Source organism: Columba livia, chromosome 5, assembly GCF_036013475.1.
Source record: "Columba livia isolate bColLiv1 breed racing homer chromosome 5, bColLiv1.pat.W.v2, whole genome shotgun sequence".
In the NCBI taxonomy this organism is placed as follows: domain Eukaryota; kingdom Metazoa; phylum Chordata; class Aves; order Columbiformes; family Columbidae; genus Columba; species Columba livia.
This window is the reverse complement of record NC_088606.1, coordinates 24,922,972-24,940,919: the sequence shown is the minus strand read 5'-3', so window position 1 is coordinate 24,940,919 and position 17,948 is coordinate 24,922,972. Positions and strand designations below refer to the sequence as shown.

The following is a 17,948-nucleotide window of genomic DNA, read 5'->3' as shown; positions in this document are numbered from 1 at the left end:
CACAAGGGGGGTGGTTAGTAGATCAAGAGAGGTCCTCCTTCCCCTCTACTCCGCCCTGGTGAGACCACATCTGGAATATTGTGTCCAGTTCTGGGCCCCTCAGTTCCAGAAGGACAGGGAACTGCTGGAGAGAGTCCAGCGTAGGGCAACGAAGATGATTAAGGGAGTGGAGCACCTCCCTTATGAAGAAAGGCTGAGGGAGCTGGGTCTCTTTAGTTTGGAGAAGAGGAGACTAAGGGGGGACCTTATTAATGTTTATAAACATATAAAGGGTGAGTGCCATGAGGATGGAGCCAGGCTCTTCTCAGTGGCAAACAATGATAGGACAAGGGGTAATGGGATCAAGCTGGAACACAAGAGGTTCCGCTTAAATTTGAGAAAAAACTTCTTCTCAGTGAGGGTGACAGAGCACTGGAACAGGCTGCCCAGGGAGGTTGTGGAGTCTCCTTCTCTGGAGACATTCAAAACCCGCCTGGACATGTTCCTGTGCGACCTCACCTAGGCGTTCCTGCTCCAGCAGGGGGATTGGACTAGATGATCTTTTGAGGTCCCTTCCAAGCCCAAACATACTGTGATACTGTGAACTGAACCTGGTGGGGCTTGAGTCTTCTAGAGGTCTGTTTCAGTGATACTTATGACCATAGGGAATATTTGAACTGCTCTGTGGGAAGTTCTGTGCTTGCACCATTCATAACAGTGACTTTTCTCTGTACAATGTGAAAGTAGACCAGAGACTTCCCAAAAAGGTTGCAGGCTTTTTGCTCCTGGTACGCAGCAGTAGAGCTCTTTAAGTATGCTCTTACTTAACCAGCATTTTTAATAATGTGAGCTGAAAGAGGAGTATGCTTTTGTTAGGCTGTCTGTTGTGAGAAGATGGTTATGAGATTTGTCGTTGCACCCTGTGCTAGTCTTTTGTCTGAAGGGACAGTCAGTTCTCACCTAGTCTTACCCCTTGATGTGTCAGAAAGTTCTCCTTATGCTGTATGAACAGCTGTAGGGAATGTATCTGAGAAGCTGTATATGGAGACTGTTTCTTTTAATGCTTCGCTTAAATAAATCTCTTGACTTTCCAGTTCAATCCGTTATCTCCTCTGTACTCTCTGGATGTGCTTGCTGATGCTTCCCACCGAAGATGCTCACCAGCACACTGCACTGCCAGGTAATGCCCTTGCCCTGTTCTGTTGGGGTTATCTTGCTTCCTTCCCATGGTTATCTTCAGTAGTACTATGTGGTCTGAACAATACTCACAGACCTGAAAGTTAATGCGCTTTTCCCTAGGAGGCCTGCATTCAAACTTAGCATAAAACATACTGATGCAGATTATTTGAGTGTCTCAATACACTAAAAGCTTAGAGTATGTGAAACAGTGTATGATAGACAGGCAAAACCTGCTGTCCTTTTAGAAATAAATGTGATCTGTTCTGAATTGTGCAGTGAGTTGCTGTTGTATGGATACAAATGGGCATAGTATTGTTGCCCACTATTAAAATTGGAATAAGATGAGAGGGAAAGTGCTGATGGGCTTGTGTGGGTAACATGCTGAGACATTTTGGTATCTTGAGTGCCTAAAATAGACCCTCTGAGCAGATTCAGAACTCACCTGAAGTGACCTCTGATGGTGTGATACCTCTCTCTATTGCTATAGCTGAAATTTAGATCTGATCTGGCTAAATGGTGAGGTACATTTGAGTCTGCATAGCTGGGGTTAATATGCTGTTCAGGCACCTTCTGCTGACTAAGATTAAATTAAATTCAAGTGTTGGCCTTGGAGGTGACTCCTCTTCTTATGCTGCAGGTGACTATGTAAAGGTAAGGTGCCCTTGAGCTCTTCACCCAGGCAAGGAGACAAAGCCTTGCCTGGGACACAGTTCTGCTTATGTGCTTGTACAAGAGACCAAATCTGAAAGAAATGTCTGGACTTTAGCTTCATGGCTTTCTTTCCCTTGTTAATTAGCAAATAGAGCATGAAAAATGTACTGAGGTTGTATGTGTCTGAACGAAAGCTTGGCATCCACCCAGCAAAGCCTCTCCTCCCACTGGCTTCTGCAGGGAATTTTGTGATGTTGCACCATGACCTCATGCTGCTGTAGCCAGCATATTAAAGCTGGAAAGGGGGAGGGAAGGAGAAATCTGCTCTTAAACATTCAACTGGATGAGAATAAAAAGAATTCAGAAGATTGTGCATCAGCAGATTGGTTTGTTTCTGTGCTGTTGCACCGCTCCATGGATGTTTTGTGCCCATGAAGCAAGGTTGATTGGTCTCTTTGTTTACAGCTAGGATGGCCTTTCTTCTGCCTTGAGTAGTTTACTTAGTGCCCCACAGAAGTTTGTCTTCCAGAAAGTAAAGCTAGACGAATCCTGCTCACAAATTCAAACAGGGCAAAGTCTCTACCTTTATGATGATGAGTGTAGGCCCCTTCCGAAGCTACTGGTTATTGCAAGGTATTTCTGAACCTGGAGGGACCATGTTTGCTTGCTTTTGCTGAATATTTAGTCTAGTTAACCAATTAATATGTGCTTGGTTCCTTTCTCTAATGCACTGCTGATTTGTGTTCTGACATATCCCTAGTGAATTGTTACTCAGTATTGGCAGAGAAGTTGTCCTATCCCAGAGGCAGCTGTGTTTTTGAGTGCCTGTAGTTTGAGAAAGTAGTTCCTATTTTAGTGTGAAATGTGCTCATAAGTCTTTATAGGATGAAATATGGAAAGAATGAATCCGGTATGTGGCAAAGACTGAACTCTTCAGTGCAAGTTGCCTGCTTTATGTAAAGATGCTGCCAAGGGCACAGAAGGAATTGTTCCTTCACAGAAGCACTTTCTTGACAATGGTTGTTCTTTAGGTGCTTCAAGTGCTAAGCCTATTAGTAGTCCATTTTCTTACAGGAGTTCAGGTGATCTCTGTAAGTGCTGTTCAGACATAGCCCCAGTTAACATCTTCTTTATTTGCCACAGGTGGAGTCAATTCCAGTAATTTGTGCTTTAATAAGCTCCTAACAGCTTGCACCTTATCCTTGAGAAACTCTACTCAGAAATTTGTCAGAATGGTGTGCTTTGGGGGAAGTTAATCCCCTGAGAATGAGATGAAATGCATTAGAGAAGAAACTGTCTTGATGTTGCAGACATCCAATTTCTTCAACCTGATGTCCACTGTGCCATGTAAAATTACCTCTCTCTGCTTAGTTTCTGCTGTCACAAAGTTGTCCAATGGAGTATAGTTACCAGGTGGAGTCTTTTCTCTCCCATGGTAATGCTTTGTCTCAGGAGTGGATTTTGGTGCAGTTCATCTGGAGGACTGGTAACCCAGTGCTTCATTTAAGCAGAGCTGAAGGCTAGAATACTGAGCACAATTTGGGATGTTCAAAAAAGGCTTTTCAGTGTCAAGGAGGAGGTTCTATGTGGAGGGTTCCTTGGGAAGTCTTATTTGAAAGGCTGTATAAATTGTACACTACCAAGATTACCTTTCTTGCTTTATGTCTGTGATGAGAAGAGATTTCATTCAAAGTGTATGCACAGCACTGGGAATTTCACACCCATCATGAGAAGCAGTTATGTGTGTGTGGTGACTGTTATCATTAGCGGTATAATTTTATTTTGTGAAGCGAGGAGAGCTTCCTGCTTTCTTGCAGTTCTCCCGAGGGATGGCTGGTGTATTAATTTGCTGTATTGCCTCCTGGCTGTTCCCAGGCTGTTTTTCCTCTTCATCATGGAATTTTTAATGGCCCTGCTGCCTCTCGGGAGGCATACAAGGAAGAGTACCTCAGGGATCTCTTCCTTTTTCACATGCCTATAATTACTCTCCTTTAAGAGCACACAGTGTTTGCTAATCATGTCTTGTCTGTTAAGGTTTCGGCTTGACGATGCAGCCTGTTAAAAGCAAGCAAGTAGAGACTTGCATGGACAGCCCAAGTGAACCTTCCCCTCTCTCCCCTTTGCCTTTCTGGGAGAAAGGAGTTGTCTGAACAGAATTTTGCTCTGGAACTCCTTTTACTTAAGAGGATTTTGTACAGGCTCAAGTGGAATATCTTGTTAGATTTTGGTTATTTGGTGGCTCTGTCAGCTGGAAGATGTTATAGGTTGTTGACTAGTGGAATGTTAATCCCTTGAGGCAGTGTAAGAGTTTCAGAAGAGCCTGGAGCCAATGTTCCCTTCAATTTGAGTTTGAATAGAAAGTAGAATAAGAGAGGAGGGTTGTCCATAATGCCATTTATTGTTTGCCTAGCCTTGAAAATAGGATTATGGGTGAAAAGCTTAATTAAATGGTCCCAGTGGAGGTCATAGAAAAAGTGGACCTCAGATGGAAAGTAGATGTTGAAGGTGGAGATTCAAAGAATGATGTTAGAGAGATTTCTGACCAGTACAGATGGATTGAAGTTTTGGTTAATATAAACTGTAAACCTAGAGTTTAATTTGGTTTAGAAGCAAGTCTTTCACCTTGCCTGGAACATGGAATAAAGATCTAAAGGGATGAGTGATCATCTTCTAGTAAACTGCCAGTTGCTCCATACCCTGGTTTTGGTGGTGCTGTTAGAATGAAAAAGCTTGGATGTCTCTAATTCTAGTTCCAGCTCTGGAAATATGTTCATCAAAGTGTATCTTGTTCTTTTTCTTCTGTATCTTTGCAGAGCACCTGACATCTCTGCGTCTTGCCTAAGCATATGGAGGTGTAGGGATTGCCTGCAATGTCAAGCCTTTCCTGAGGCAGCTGGAGGAGTGAACGGGTGTTCACAATTTCATGCTGTCTTGCTTGACCAGGACAGTATCCTGCTCACTCCACACAACCTATCCATGCATCTTCATTGGAATTGCCTTTATGTAAAAATGTGTGCTGTCAACTGCTTTAGACATCTTTCTTCCTAGTTTTTTTAAAACTATATTTCTATTTAGCTGGAGCACTTTCATGTCTTCCTTTGCTAAAGCCTGGCTAATATTGCAGTTGGGGACATAGCTGAATTCTTCTGACAGGCATGCAATGAACAGCAGCTATCAACCTAGTGTCACATGCAGTTGTCTGAGGCCTAATGCTCCCATTTTGGTGAATTCTATTTCTCTGGAGTGAAAAGTAAATTCCCCTTGGCTTTAGAATTTTGTTTACTTGCTATTGCTTTCTTCGCCTATAAAGCATGTTGCCATTATCAAATTTCTGTACTCAGCAGATCTGGCAAATATTAGGACTCTCTCTGGCACAGACATTGTATGATTCAGTATGAAAATAGAGAATGCAGTATATGGGATCACATTGTCTCTGCCAGAATGCTTACCTGGAAAACTAAAAGCAAATGTGTTCATGTGCATTTGCCACACACAGACTTTTAGGAATGGAATTGCTATGTCATTAGACTGTTTACTCGGGGAGCAGGCTGTTACTACATGAAGACCTATGGAATTCAGATAATTTAGGAAGTGAGCTGATGTGTTAGTGATTTTGGAATCTGCAAATGTTCTCTAGAAGCTATCCCATAAGGCTCTGCAGGGCAGAGGGGACTGCTATGCACAGGAAGTATCTGCAGTGCAGTGAAATAGCAAGAAACATGTGCGTGCATGGAAGCTTTGCATGCAGATTGGAAGAACAATTTGTATTGATATACACCTATAATGTGCAGATCAGACTTTGGTGCCCAGTTGGCTTTATAGGCAAAGAGAAGAAGGAACTCTGCTTTTACTATTAATTTTGTCAAGCCACCATCAACAGCCTCAGGTGACACCTGAGGGCTTAAAGAGAGAGCCTTTTATTTGGCCTGTGTTTTCTAGGAATATAGCATCATAGCAGCAATAGCTGAGTTGTGTGGAGTGTTGGTAGCAGTATCCTTGTTAGAAGGCTGTCTCTGAACGTTTACTTTAACATGAGGATAATAGCATCCCTTGTTTGTATGACAGTAGATTAATGGCTGCCTCTCACTACATAATCCCAGTGCTTTGCTTCCTCCAAGGATAGGGTTAGAAAAAGATTGTCAGCAGAGAAGCTGAATGATGTGAGATTACAGCGAGAGGCACATACCTCCAAGTGTGTGATGTGGCTCCTGCCTCTGAGAAGGCCACAGGCTGTCACAGGTAGCTCTGTGGGGTCTTCTCAGAGACCTCCATTGTGAGACTGAGGTGGTTTTGTACCCCAAATTTTGAGAGAGTGGACACCACTTAACAATCTAGACTTTTCTTCACAGATAGTGAAGGCTTCAGGGGCCTGGTGCTGTTCAGTAAGGTTCTTTGTGGGCTGGTGTCTGCTTGTGCTCTCTATTGCCTCCCACAGATTGTACTGCCAGTCCAAATTTTCTGTTGAAACCCTGTGATATATGTAAAATAGTAGCAATCTTCTGTGACCCTATAGTCCAGCACATGGTCACCTTGAAATGTAGGAGTGAGATAGGAGTCCAGTGTATACAATTATAGTTCATTTAAAAATATATAAATAAAGTCATAGAATACATACGTGGAGAAGAAAAGAAAGGAAGTGTTACTTCTGGCAAAGTAGAGACAGCAATGCATCTCAGCTTTCTGCATAGCAAAGCCCACTTTTTCTCCACTGTAACCTGCATGCAGATGCATGTATCTTAAGTACTGTTAAGAAGACAACACAAAGCCGTATTTCCTGGATAATTCCTTTAGCTTGTGATTTAATAAAAAAAAAATAAAAAATCTCTGTCAGAAAGACACTGCAGACTTTTTTCATATAAAACCATTTTTTTCTAAAAGTATGTTATTTTTCATTCACTTAATTCCTGGCAGTGAGAGGCTGCAGTGTGAGTTGGATATATTGCAGCCATCAGTGTATCTGCACTTTGGATCCTGCGTTTTCTCTCCAGGTGTGTTCTGCTTTTTCTTTTCCCAGGTTAGAATTTCAGTCCTCTCTAGACTGTAAACTACATTTTCACAGCAGTCTCTGGTCACCTGGCAGATCCAACTGTGACTGAGCACTGTGACTTTTTTTTAATGAGTAGCCAGCCATAGTCAAAATGTGAACAGGTAATTATTTTCTTATTACTGTTTGTGCAATGTTGAAGCAAGTATAGAAACCTAGCGGAAGAGGTTGAAAGCCAGTAAGGACAGAGTAAGTACCGTTCTAGTTTCTCAGTTTAGGCCCAGATCTTTCATCCCACAAAGCTCTGTGCCTCAGACTTCTTCACAGAGGGGCTTGTGACAACACACGAATGTGCATTTTCTGTCAGCCTTTCATCTCAACCCTGTTCTTTTCTACTTCAGAGTTATTTTTAAACTGTTCAGAAGGGTTGTTAAAATTCACCTTTGGCAGAAAAAAACAATTTGTGGTTGCAACCTGTCAGGGAGTTTTTCACAGTTTCTAGTTCAGCCTGTCCACTGCCATGTTTTATGCTGAGCATACCCATGATCTGACTTTTCGTGGTTGTGGTGTTTCTAGGAGTCTGCTGTTAAGCTGGGATCCAGCAATTCTATTCTTTTACCAATATAGTAGCTGTATGTGAGCTAACTTTTAGAAATTTAGATTGAAAAGTGTAATGTCTACCAAAATATGCATACTCCATAAATTATACCTCAGATGCCCTTTTGGTCCTTTTCTCAATGAGGATTATCATCCCTGCGTGCATTCTTCTGCTCCTCTCTCAAGGTACTTACTGCCTGGAGATTCCCTGTATGCAGATTTATGGTGCCTGTAAAGTGCACCAGCCACTTGAAACTGACGCTTTTACCACCAGGTCAGTCAGAGCCAGTGAGTAATCAATAGGTTCCTGATTTACTAACTGAAGCGTGGGTGATCAATAAGGGATAAACCTGAATGAAATACATGTTAGAGAGACAATTTATGACCTCTGAGCCTTTGTGTGTTAGAGGCAGGGCTGCTAAATGCAGCATCCTTGTTATTAGTCTCCAGCTGGAGTATGATTTGCCTTTACTTTCACTACAAGAAGGGATTTTGAGATTCTCATATTCCGTTTTCTTTTTTCTTTCCCCCTTTTTTTTTAACCCCCTGGGTTATCGTGAGGTTAGGTTACATGCGGTTTGAGCATGGAGCTGAGAGCCAGGAGCTCTTCTTTGAAATCTAACATTTGTGAACTGGGAAAAATAGCATAAAATCTCTTGGAAATGGTCGTGTGTACTTCTTTCCTAGTGATTCTCCACCAAGGATCTGCTGACTGATGTTGGTGTAAGATCATAAAATTAAAAAGGGAACGTTACTATTATGTGATAAAATGAATTGGATTATTATATGTAATTAAGTAGTCATTTAGATAATAATCTCATACTGTGTCACTGATGCAAAATAAAAATACTGAAGTTCCACTTGATTGAGACTGTCTTTTCCTTGCGCTACGTGTGCCTAGATGTTTCAGAATATGTGGTAAATCTGTGCTAAAATACTATATAACCACTACCATAGTCATGTACAAAAGCAGTTTTTAGCATATGCGAAGTCGCTTAGAGGTTAGTCACTTATGTGTAGGAACACAAGATCTGCATATACAGTCTCTAGGTGTGCTGGTGTTTTTGAAAGCCTTCACTTTCTGTTTTCAGGAGATTTCTGTGCCTGGTTATATTAATATGCATTCCCAGATTTGAAAAGTTTGCTGTCAATGCAACTTAGCATAACTTAATTTCTGAAACTATTCCTTAATGTCAGATTTAAATGGCAGATCTTGTAAATTGATTGTAGAACTTTTGAATTTTAGTTGAGAAGATGGAACAGTAGGTATTTCTTGTTTCATGGTTCTGCATTTCTTGCAGGTAAGTAGGTAGACCCAGCAGCATTCAAACAATTTATAGTTTTGGCTGGCATAGGAGTTTTTTTGTGCTCCATACACTGTTCTGTATAACTACAAAAACACATTTTGGTTTTGCATAAATTCAGTGTCTAAAATGGTATCTATTATAAATATGCTGCTTTTTTTAAAGTAGATTTTGGCCTGAAAATATGAAGCCATGAACTTTTCCTTTTGTTACCTGTAAAATATTTCAGTACTTGATAAATGTGTTGGCTAACTTTCAGGATTTTTTGAAAAATGAAAATAATAAGCTTTAAAGGCACAGAAGCTTTTAATCACTTATTCATCAAAATTTATATGGTTCCAATCTTTACACCATATAAGCACCTCACAATCTTTAGTGGATTTTATTTGCACTGTCATTCTGAATTTTGCACTTCGGATCTGATGCAGAGAGTGCCCAAGGAACTTGCCAAAGAAACTCTGTTACCTCAAACAAAGCAGGGGTTTGAACGCAACATCATTGCTAAATTATGTATTTGTATTCATTATGGACTGTATTTGAGAAAGTTTTCTGGTGTGCTGCCAAGACTGGCTTTGCTGAATGAAACTTCTTCCTATGTCTAGAACTTGGAGGACTGCTTAGTTCAAACCAGTCCCAATAATGCCAGTTGCTTCTTAATTGGCAAGTAGTTAAACTGGAGTGGTCATCAGTAGGCATCTGACTTGATCATTGGTATGACTAGGACATATTTTGCCTTTTAGCCAGTTTACAGGTGCAGCAAGGCTGTATAACTATAAACCAGATTCAGCTGTTTTCACAGCACTTTGATAAGGGAATTACGATTTTGAAAATGCATGAGACATTTTGGCATTCCTAACTTTGTGAACTTACTACTGTAGTGGAAACAATATGCGTGGACGTTTGAAATGTAGGTACATTCTATGATGACTCTACAGTACTAAATAGGTTGCAATATAATTTCTGAGTAAGGGAGCAGATATCACCCTATATCTTTAAAGAGCAATCTTGCAGACATTTGTTATGCTTGTACAGAAGTAATGGTAGGACATGTGTTGTATCACTGCTTGATCACATCTTATACAACGAGTTACTTTAAACTTAATACAAAACTAGTTCTTTTAAAGCAGGGGTGTCAAACTCGTTTTCACTAGGGGCTGCATCAGCCTCGCGGTTACCTTCAAAGGGCCAAATGTAATCTTAGGACTGTGCAAATGTATAAAATTACACTGCTTTAAAGGCTAAGAAATAATTATTCTTCTGAGCAGTTTATGTGCATGAGCTCTTAAAAAAACTGGGAATATAACAGTATATTAACAAAGAATGGGAACCAGACTTCCCTGAGAAGGTTTTTATTTGTGTCGCCTACTAGTTAGGATGGGAAGGTGGGAGTTGGAGGGCGATTTGCCATAGTCTTATGGGAAGGTAATACTTGGAACAGAGTTTAATTTGATTTAATTTCTCTATAGGCAAGCAAATGTACACCTGGGACCACCATGTTCAAGGGACATCAAGAGGAAACGAAAGCCAGCTGCAGCCTCCATGTCCAGCCCAACATCAGGTAACCTGAATTTATCTGTGTGCTTGTATTTCTAGTTGTGTCCCTCTTGATTAATGTGCCAGAGTCACAGTAGTCAAAACCAGCATTATCTACATTAGAAACTAATGAAACGTGTGAGAGAAATAATATAATGTGCTTTTGCATAGCATCAAAAGCTGCCTACTAAACAATCTTTGATGATGCAGCTGTGGTAAGTTAATATAATGTACAGTGTTTCACTGTACCGGGGGTAATAATCTGCTTCTTCTTAAGGTGTTCTTTCCATAGTTCCTAAATTAGTACATAGTAATAAAGAGATTATCAGCATACACAAAGTGTTCCTTCAGTGTTGGCTGACATTAGCTGGTGGCTCTGGTGCTCTTTTTCGGGATGTTTCTAGACACTTTCACAAAAGTGGAAATCTGACAATTTTTGTGTCATCCCTGGCTGAGACCTGTGAGTTGTCTTACTCTTGTGGATGAAAACAGTAATTTTTTTCTCACACTGGGGATCACAGAATGTTAGTGATTGGAAGGGACCTCGGAAGATCATCCAGTCCAATCCCCCTGCCGGAGCAGGAACACCTAGATGAGGTTACACAGGAACGTGTCCAGGCAGGTTTTGAATGTCTCCAGAGTAGGAGACTCCACAACCTCCCTGGGCAGCCTGTTCCAGTGCTCTGTCACCCTCACTGAGAAGAGGTTTCTTCTCAAATTTAAGTGGAACCTTTTGTGTTCCAGTTTGAACACATTACCCCTTGTCCTATCATTGGCTGTCACCGAGAAGAGCCTGGCTCCATCCTCAAGACACTGGGATGTACTGATTAAAGTGCTGGTTTATTTTCATGTGGCATATTTCTAGAAAGTGATTGATTACCCATCAGAATCTGAAAAAAAATTTCATCTGCAGAGCACAGAGGGGTTTAGAAGGCTTTTTTCTGGCCTCTCACCATACCCCCTCTTGAAATATTTTGCCTACTAGCAAGCAACCCATGTTCTTCCAACTAGCTTATTAAAAAAACGTTGTAATGCAGTAACAGGGTGGTGGGTAATCTGATGTGAAAAATGGTAATGTGAAAACAGTGGTGATGAAAACTGATGATGAATAGGAGGAATGAACTTCAGATTTCTTCCTTTGGCTGGTGGATAGACAGTAGAATAATGGAGTAGGGAAGAAAGTTGTACTAGCTCTCCAGGCCACAGGTCTGGATTACAGACTGTCTGGAAGGTCCTGTATTAAAAAAAGTAAGATAAAATAATATTAAATTAATAATATAATGATTCAGGCTTCTGTAGTGAAAGAGTTAGTGAAATTATCTGTCTGTAGCCACAGAATTTTAGTTCTGGGATGCTAGGTTTTCTTTGTATGAATGCTGGTGTCTCACTGCCCCCTGTTACCTACCTGTCTATTTATTTATTGTTCAGAGGGTATTCTGTACAGCATTGCTGGTCGCTTTCTATAGGGAGAGTTTCTGTTTCTATGCCTACAGCTTTCAAAATACTATGTAATTTGTACTTACTTGACTGGGCAAATTGTATAGTGAATGCTTCTTGAAGAGTTAAATCTTCATCTGAAATGTAACTCAGTATTGGAAAATAGCACAGAGGTTTGAAAGGTGTGGTTTTGTTGTTTTGATTTTTTTTTTTATTCGATTGTTTTGTTTTTTGTTTTTGTGTTGTGTGGGGTTTTGTGTGTGTGTGTGTCTGTGTTTTTGGTTTTGTTTTTTTATCCCTAGGGATGAGGGCAAGGAAATTAGGTATGTATTGCAAAAAAAGGAAGGAGATTATAGTTACTAGAATCCAGACAGGATACTTGTGCTGGTCATCAAGAGAAGTGCTGCAAGGTCTTTAATGGTCAGAAATGGTAAAGATCTTTTCCTTAGCCACTGTTTAGAAATATCCTCAACAAAGTTAACAGCTGTGGGTGGGGTTTGCTACAATACTGAGCTGTGGAAAGAACATTTTGTGATTGGGTAACTGAAGCTGACTTTCTACAGCAGTCTCCCAGCTGCAGCTGGAGCACAACATGGGCATGTAACTTAGAAACTTCTGAAACCTCTCTCCAAGGTGATGTGCTGTGGAATTACTAATGCCTATAGAAATACGTAGGATTACTCTGCAATAATGTAGAATTAACTGAAGACTCTTGTGCTTGTTAGACATTGATGAGATAGATATAGATTTTTTCTCCCTTGACATGCATCTACTCACTCCTACATAAATGTCGTATACTGGGGTTCCCCTGGACCTGAGGAATCATGGCAGCCTCATTTTCTCACTACAGAGGCATTTTATGTTTGTGGTATTTTACTGCAAAAGATCCAACACAGGTGAACCAGAACAGCCTGTCACCTGTAGGCACTCAGAGTGCTGGATTTCTTCACCTTTAAATAGCGCCTTAGTTGAGTCCAACTGCTTTCGTCTCACTTGTTGACCAGGTCCTGCTTCAGTGATCTCCTTTTTTGCAACCCGAGTGCCCCATGGAGGTGAAGGACACAGCCTGAGCTGGCTCCATCAGTCAGCAGAACAAATGGGCTTGCTCTGCCGAACATCGGGCCATCTCGGATTCCACCTCTTTTATAGAGATGAGTGATGAAGAGGGGCTCGTTCCGCTTTGCCGCTGTATTAATACACATCAGGGGCCAGCTCCCGGCACTAAATCACGCTGCTTCATACATCTGTTATCGGACTCCTCACCAGTGTGATGAACAAGACTGCAGATAGAGGCTTCCTCATGTCATTCTTTATAGGATTTTCCTAAAAGAATAAATAGCTCAAATCTCTGCCAACACTCTCCCCTGTCATTGTGATGAATTTAGCTTCTTTCTTAAACATGCAGCTACAAATCTTCCTCTGTCGCCTCACCCCCCATACCATCCACAGAAAGTTTTGGCTTGAATTTGCCTGAAATCAGGAAATGCTAATAAACGGCTTATGAGATGTGTATGCTGCCTTCCTTCTAGCTGCAGGAATGAGAGAAGAGAGCTAGTGATACTGCTTGTTGGGGAGCCAAGCAAACTAAGTTTATTCCATGTCTTCTCACATACTCTCATGAATGTTTATGGATTCTGGTAAAACATCTTGTGTCAGAGATTCTTGTATGAACATCCAAAACCAGGCATCACTGGAGTGGAAGTGCATAGGTCTCTATTGTATTGTCATGGCATTAAACTTCTGGTATTAGTCCTGCCCTTTGAAGCTAACTGGCCTAAATACCATAACTGAACTATCTGTTTGAAGAATAGCATTTTGGAAAAAGGCTTGGCTGTTGAGAGCAACAAAAAGTGGTTGGAAAATTCAGAATTCATTTGCACTTCAGGAAGTGACTGTTGTCAGAATTAAGTTGGGCAAACTTATCCAAATGTTGAGAGAGCTTGAAAATTAAAGTTAGTGCTTTCCACACTACACAATTGAGCAGTGTGTGAGCCCTAAAGCAGGAGGCTTTTACCAGGTAAGAACAAAAGTCTGGCTGGTGTAGTTTGGCAGTGAAATCAGGGAGAAGTAAGACTGGTTGGATTAGACCAGAAGTTCATCCAACTCAGTGACCGACAGCTAGTACCCAGGGAGGAAGAAGGTCTGTAGTGATAAAGGTCCTTTGAACTTTCAGTGATCTGACACTTAAGGGCTTCAAAAGGCACAGGGGTGTCCTTGTGTTTAGTTACTTTCCATTGCAGTGCAATAGATGCGGAATAATGTCCTTGGTGGCACAGTAGAACCTGTCTGAGAAATACGGTATAAAATGTTATTCTTCTGGTAGTTATTCTCTGGTTTAAAAGGGATCGAATGAAGACTGTGGTCCCTGTCTTCTATTTGGCCACAAATATAGATGTTTGTGAAATGAATGGTGAACAATTGTCCAGCTTTACATTTATGTTTTTAATGTTTATGTGGTCCAGTCCCCTATATATGTAGCAGTGCACATGGTGACTGGCATCCTATTCAGGTATTATGGTGAGTCTGGGGTAAAAATCTGCATAAATAGACTTCTGGCTGCTTTGGCATGTATTCACATTTGGCTTGTGAAAACAATAATTCCTAAAAGGTGCCAGTTAGCAGTCTCTGAAACTGCTAGTGAGAGAACAGTCTGATGAGTAGTAGCAATTTGGTGAGTTTTCCCTCTCCTCTTTCTTGCTTTGTCATGGTGTGATGGTACCCAGGAGCAAGCAGCCTGTTTCAGTCCTTGCTTTTTTCTTTTTATGAGCAAAGATGGAGAGCCTGAGCGAGGAGGCTGCTAGCAAAGGGCCCATAGTGTAGTATTGGTGGTGATTCCTAGTTTAAGGACTTTGATGTAGATTTTTTGCCTCTTTCATATGACCTTCAGATGGAAGAAGTGGATGGGCTAGATGTAAAATATACAATGTAATATTATCAGCTGTGTTGTTGTGGTGGTATGGGAATGACTCACTGTTTTGGATGTACAGAAGCAAGATTTTTTGGGTTCCCAGATCTACTGTGCGCAGAACTTCAAGCACTGAACCAGCTTTTTATTTAAACTTCAAAGCAATCAGTCCTCTAGTTGAGGCTTGTTATGGCCTCTTTATCCTCATCCACTACAGAGTAGCAGAAGCAACTTGTAATAAAAACACACAAACAACTATTGCCTGTTGTGAGAATACAATGAAAGAGACATGGTTTTTTGTGCTGAAGCAGTTACTTGTTCAAAAAAATCTGGTTGCCCCAAAGACTTGTGTGGCAATTACTCTTTTTTATCCAGCCCTCTTCTGCTTGTGAGGGTCAAGCGATCAGCAATACTGAGAAAGGAAGTAAACTCCCTTATCTCCAGGTTTCTGACAATCCTTCTGGAATTTTGGGTGACTTTTGGGTTGAGCTATGGATCTGCACATCGCTTGCTAATTATAGCCTGTCCCGTTTTGAAGCCATAGTTGTACTGAGAAAATGAGAATGTATTCCAACCTAGCTTAGCAAGTAGCTTCTTATAATATGCTGATTTACTATATTGGATATATGTGGAGGTTCTTACTGAGTAAGGACGAAGGGGATGTTTTCCTCTTCACCTAACATTTGCAACCTGAAATTTGCTGAGCCTTTGGGGACTTCAAAATTCTTAGATACAGGGTTAGTTGAGTCTTTGTGGAGAGAGAGATCATGTTATCTTCAGTTCAGTGATTATGAATTGATTCGGTTTAAGTATGGGACAGCTAAAGCTCTTGATTTTTCAACAGGAACTTTGAGAAAGGGATCTAGTTAGTGGGCTGGGAACTTGGGAGTTCCAAATGTGAGACTTATTAGGCAAAGTTGTTAGTGCTGTCAAGAACCTATACTTCAAAGGAATTTCATGGGGGAACTTTTAGGAACTTAGTAAATAACACCTTCATATAAGAAATTATATATTGAGGCATTTGCCATGAAGTCCCTTGTTCTAACCTTTTCATTGTCCTTCTCTCTTCCTCTGTTCTCCCTTTCCTGCAATTTTATATTCCAGCAACTTCATCTGTCCACATGGATGCAGCAGAGTCAGAGCTACCAGCAGCACCATCCCTGAGATCCCAGAACTCTGAGTGGACAGGGAAGCCACCAGCAGCTGAGAAAGCCACTATTGCTGCCTCCAGTAACTTTTTTAAAATGCCACCAGAGAAGAGCCCTGGATACGGCTGAAAGAACACGTTGCAACTGTAAAAGCTTGCTGGATTTTGGAAGTGTTTGACTCTGATGTGTGTCTTCTCCAAACATCTTGTTTGGCAGTAGCAATATCTTCAGTATTGGTGCATGATGCGTGCCATCATCCAGACTGATCTGCGTGCCCCGCATACTTAAATCATGTTTGTGAATCTGTGTTTTAAAAAAGGTAATCAGTGGTGGGACCGCAGTGTTTTTTTAAAAATGTTCTTGTTATTGCTGTATTTATTATGCATTCATCTCCTTCCCTGATGCCAGCTTATATGTGCTGGGTCATGTACAGATTCTTTTGGGTTTTCAGATCTTTATTCATGTCCTGGACATGTTGCTTGTTTGTGCATTTGGCGTTTTTGGGGTGAAAGTCCTCCTGCCGCTCAGGGAGGCAAAACACTCCCCTTGCTTTCTTCCAGGCCAGAAGGATTTCTTGGCTGGGGAATGAGGGGGGAATGCAAACAAGTTGAAACACAGAACCTGAATTCTGTATTAGCAGAATGCTTTCAGGCCATGTGCTAATGGACTCGAATCATGTTGCTTCCAGCGAAGCAAATACAGTGCTTGTCCATTCGGCAGTTGCCATTGGCTCACTGGTAGCATGGCCCACTAGACTTTTTCTTTCTCCCATATTCCGAATGTATTTGGTCTTGCTTGTGTATTGCATGTTCTTTCCTAAATGTCCTACTGGATAAGGATTTGGGGAGAACTACTTGGACATAAGTGTGCAAGCTGGTGTCCTGAAAGGAACCTGGATCTGTGAATATGGATCTGCCTTGAAGTATGGCAGATGATATACAAAGCTTCAGTTTCTTGGTGTATAAATTAAAAAGTGACAGTGTTTCTAAAGGATGCTTGCCATTGAAATTAAAGTGCCATTGAACAAAAAGCCATTTAAAATATCACCTGAGTTCAGGGCATTCTGGGTATCAATCAGACCACTTCTGTCTCATGGTTTCCCTCCCTTAAAGTATTGTCTGCTATATCTGCTGGAGGCGTCTCCACCTACCGATAATTGTACTTTACTCTGCAACATACACAAAAGAGATTCTTTGCTCTTCATAGCACTTCCACTTGGTCCCCTGTTATGTCTGTGTTGCAGAATATATGCATAGTGGTTTTTTTCCCCTCTTTTCTTGAATTCTTGATCACACTTCAGTTACTTTTCTTGAATTACTCTGTCTAGAGCTTATTTTGGGGTATGTTTTTAGAATATATACCTGTATAGCGTATGTCAAGGAACAGGTGACCTCATGGCTGCTTAAGTCCTTTAAAAACAGGATATACTTGTATGCATAAAACTCCTTTCGCTTTCCTCACCGGATGGAACTTTCCAGGCAGGACAGTTTAAGCTTGTGAAATTCATTTTGAATGTTGCAGTTAGTGCGGTTAGCACTTTTAAATAGATAGCAAAATTTACATGTTTTTAGTGGTTTTGCAGTGTTCTGTACTCTGTTATAAATCAAATAGCTGATGGACAGATTTGATTGTGAGGATATAAAACAGTGATTTATATTTAACTGTGTATTAAAATGTTAAATGGTCATAACATACAGAAAACACAAATTGAATGACTCACTAAATCACGATTGACAAATACAGTTATGTTACAGACACATTGCCCATGTCTGATCCCTTAATACCTACTTATTCTTGGGGAGAGACCCAAACTGGATTATATTTCGCAGCCCAAGCAGACTGTCTTATCTGTCCATGTAAATGCCTCTCAAAACCTTTTTTTTTTTTTTTTTTGGTGGTACATTTTAGTACTATTTAGAACAGGGAAAGCCTTTTTACCTTGCTGATGGACTCCAGAGATCAGTTTGGTTTATGGGACAAGCTGCAAGGGTTTTGTGGAGGGTGTTCCTGTTTTTAAAGTAGTCATTGGATTGTTTTATTTTGAAGTTATTATGAGCAGTGGTGCTTAAGAGCACAGGAAGCTCAACACTAGGAGCCTGTAATCTAGAACGCACAGAGAGCAGGTAAACCTGAAGAGCAGTAGCTTGACTGGCTAGTGCTCGTGAACACAGTGAAGGGAAAAGGTGGTCACATTCTCCTGACAATCTGCAGATAAATCTTAGGATTGAAAG

At 40.9% G+C, this 17,948-nt stretch overlaps 1 protein-coding gene across 22 annotated transcripts in view; it reads left to right on the top strand.

The window, feature by feature from the left end:
- Positions 1 to 17,474, top strand: part of GPATCH2L (G-patch domain containing 2 like) — a 38,694-nt gene extending 21,220 nt beyond the window's left edge. For 15 of the 22 annotated variants that reach the window (XR_010472869.1, XR_010472870.1, XM_065063853.1 and 12 more), the window contains 3 exons: positions 1,074 to 1,159; positions 10,161 to 10,252; positions 15,674 to 17,474. Coding sequence is in view for 20 of the 22 variants with exons in the window: in XM_065063853.1 (XP_064919925.1) it covers positions 1,074 to 1,159; positions 10,161 to 10,252; positions 15,674 to 15,846 (351 nt within the window). In the remaining 2 variants the exon portion in view is untranslated. Of the gene's footprint in view, positions 1 to 1,073; positions 1,160 to 7,576; positions 7,665 to 10,160; positions 10,253 to 15,673 lie in introns of those variants that run through there. The other 7 variants (XM_065063861.1, XM_065063856.1, XM_065063859.1 and 4 more) reach the window with 3 other exon arrangements.
- The last annotated feature ends 474 nt before the right edge of the window (positions 17,475 to 17,948 follow it).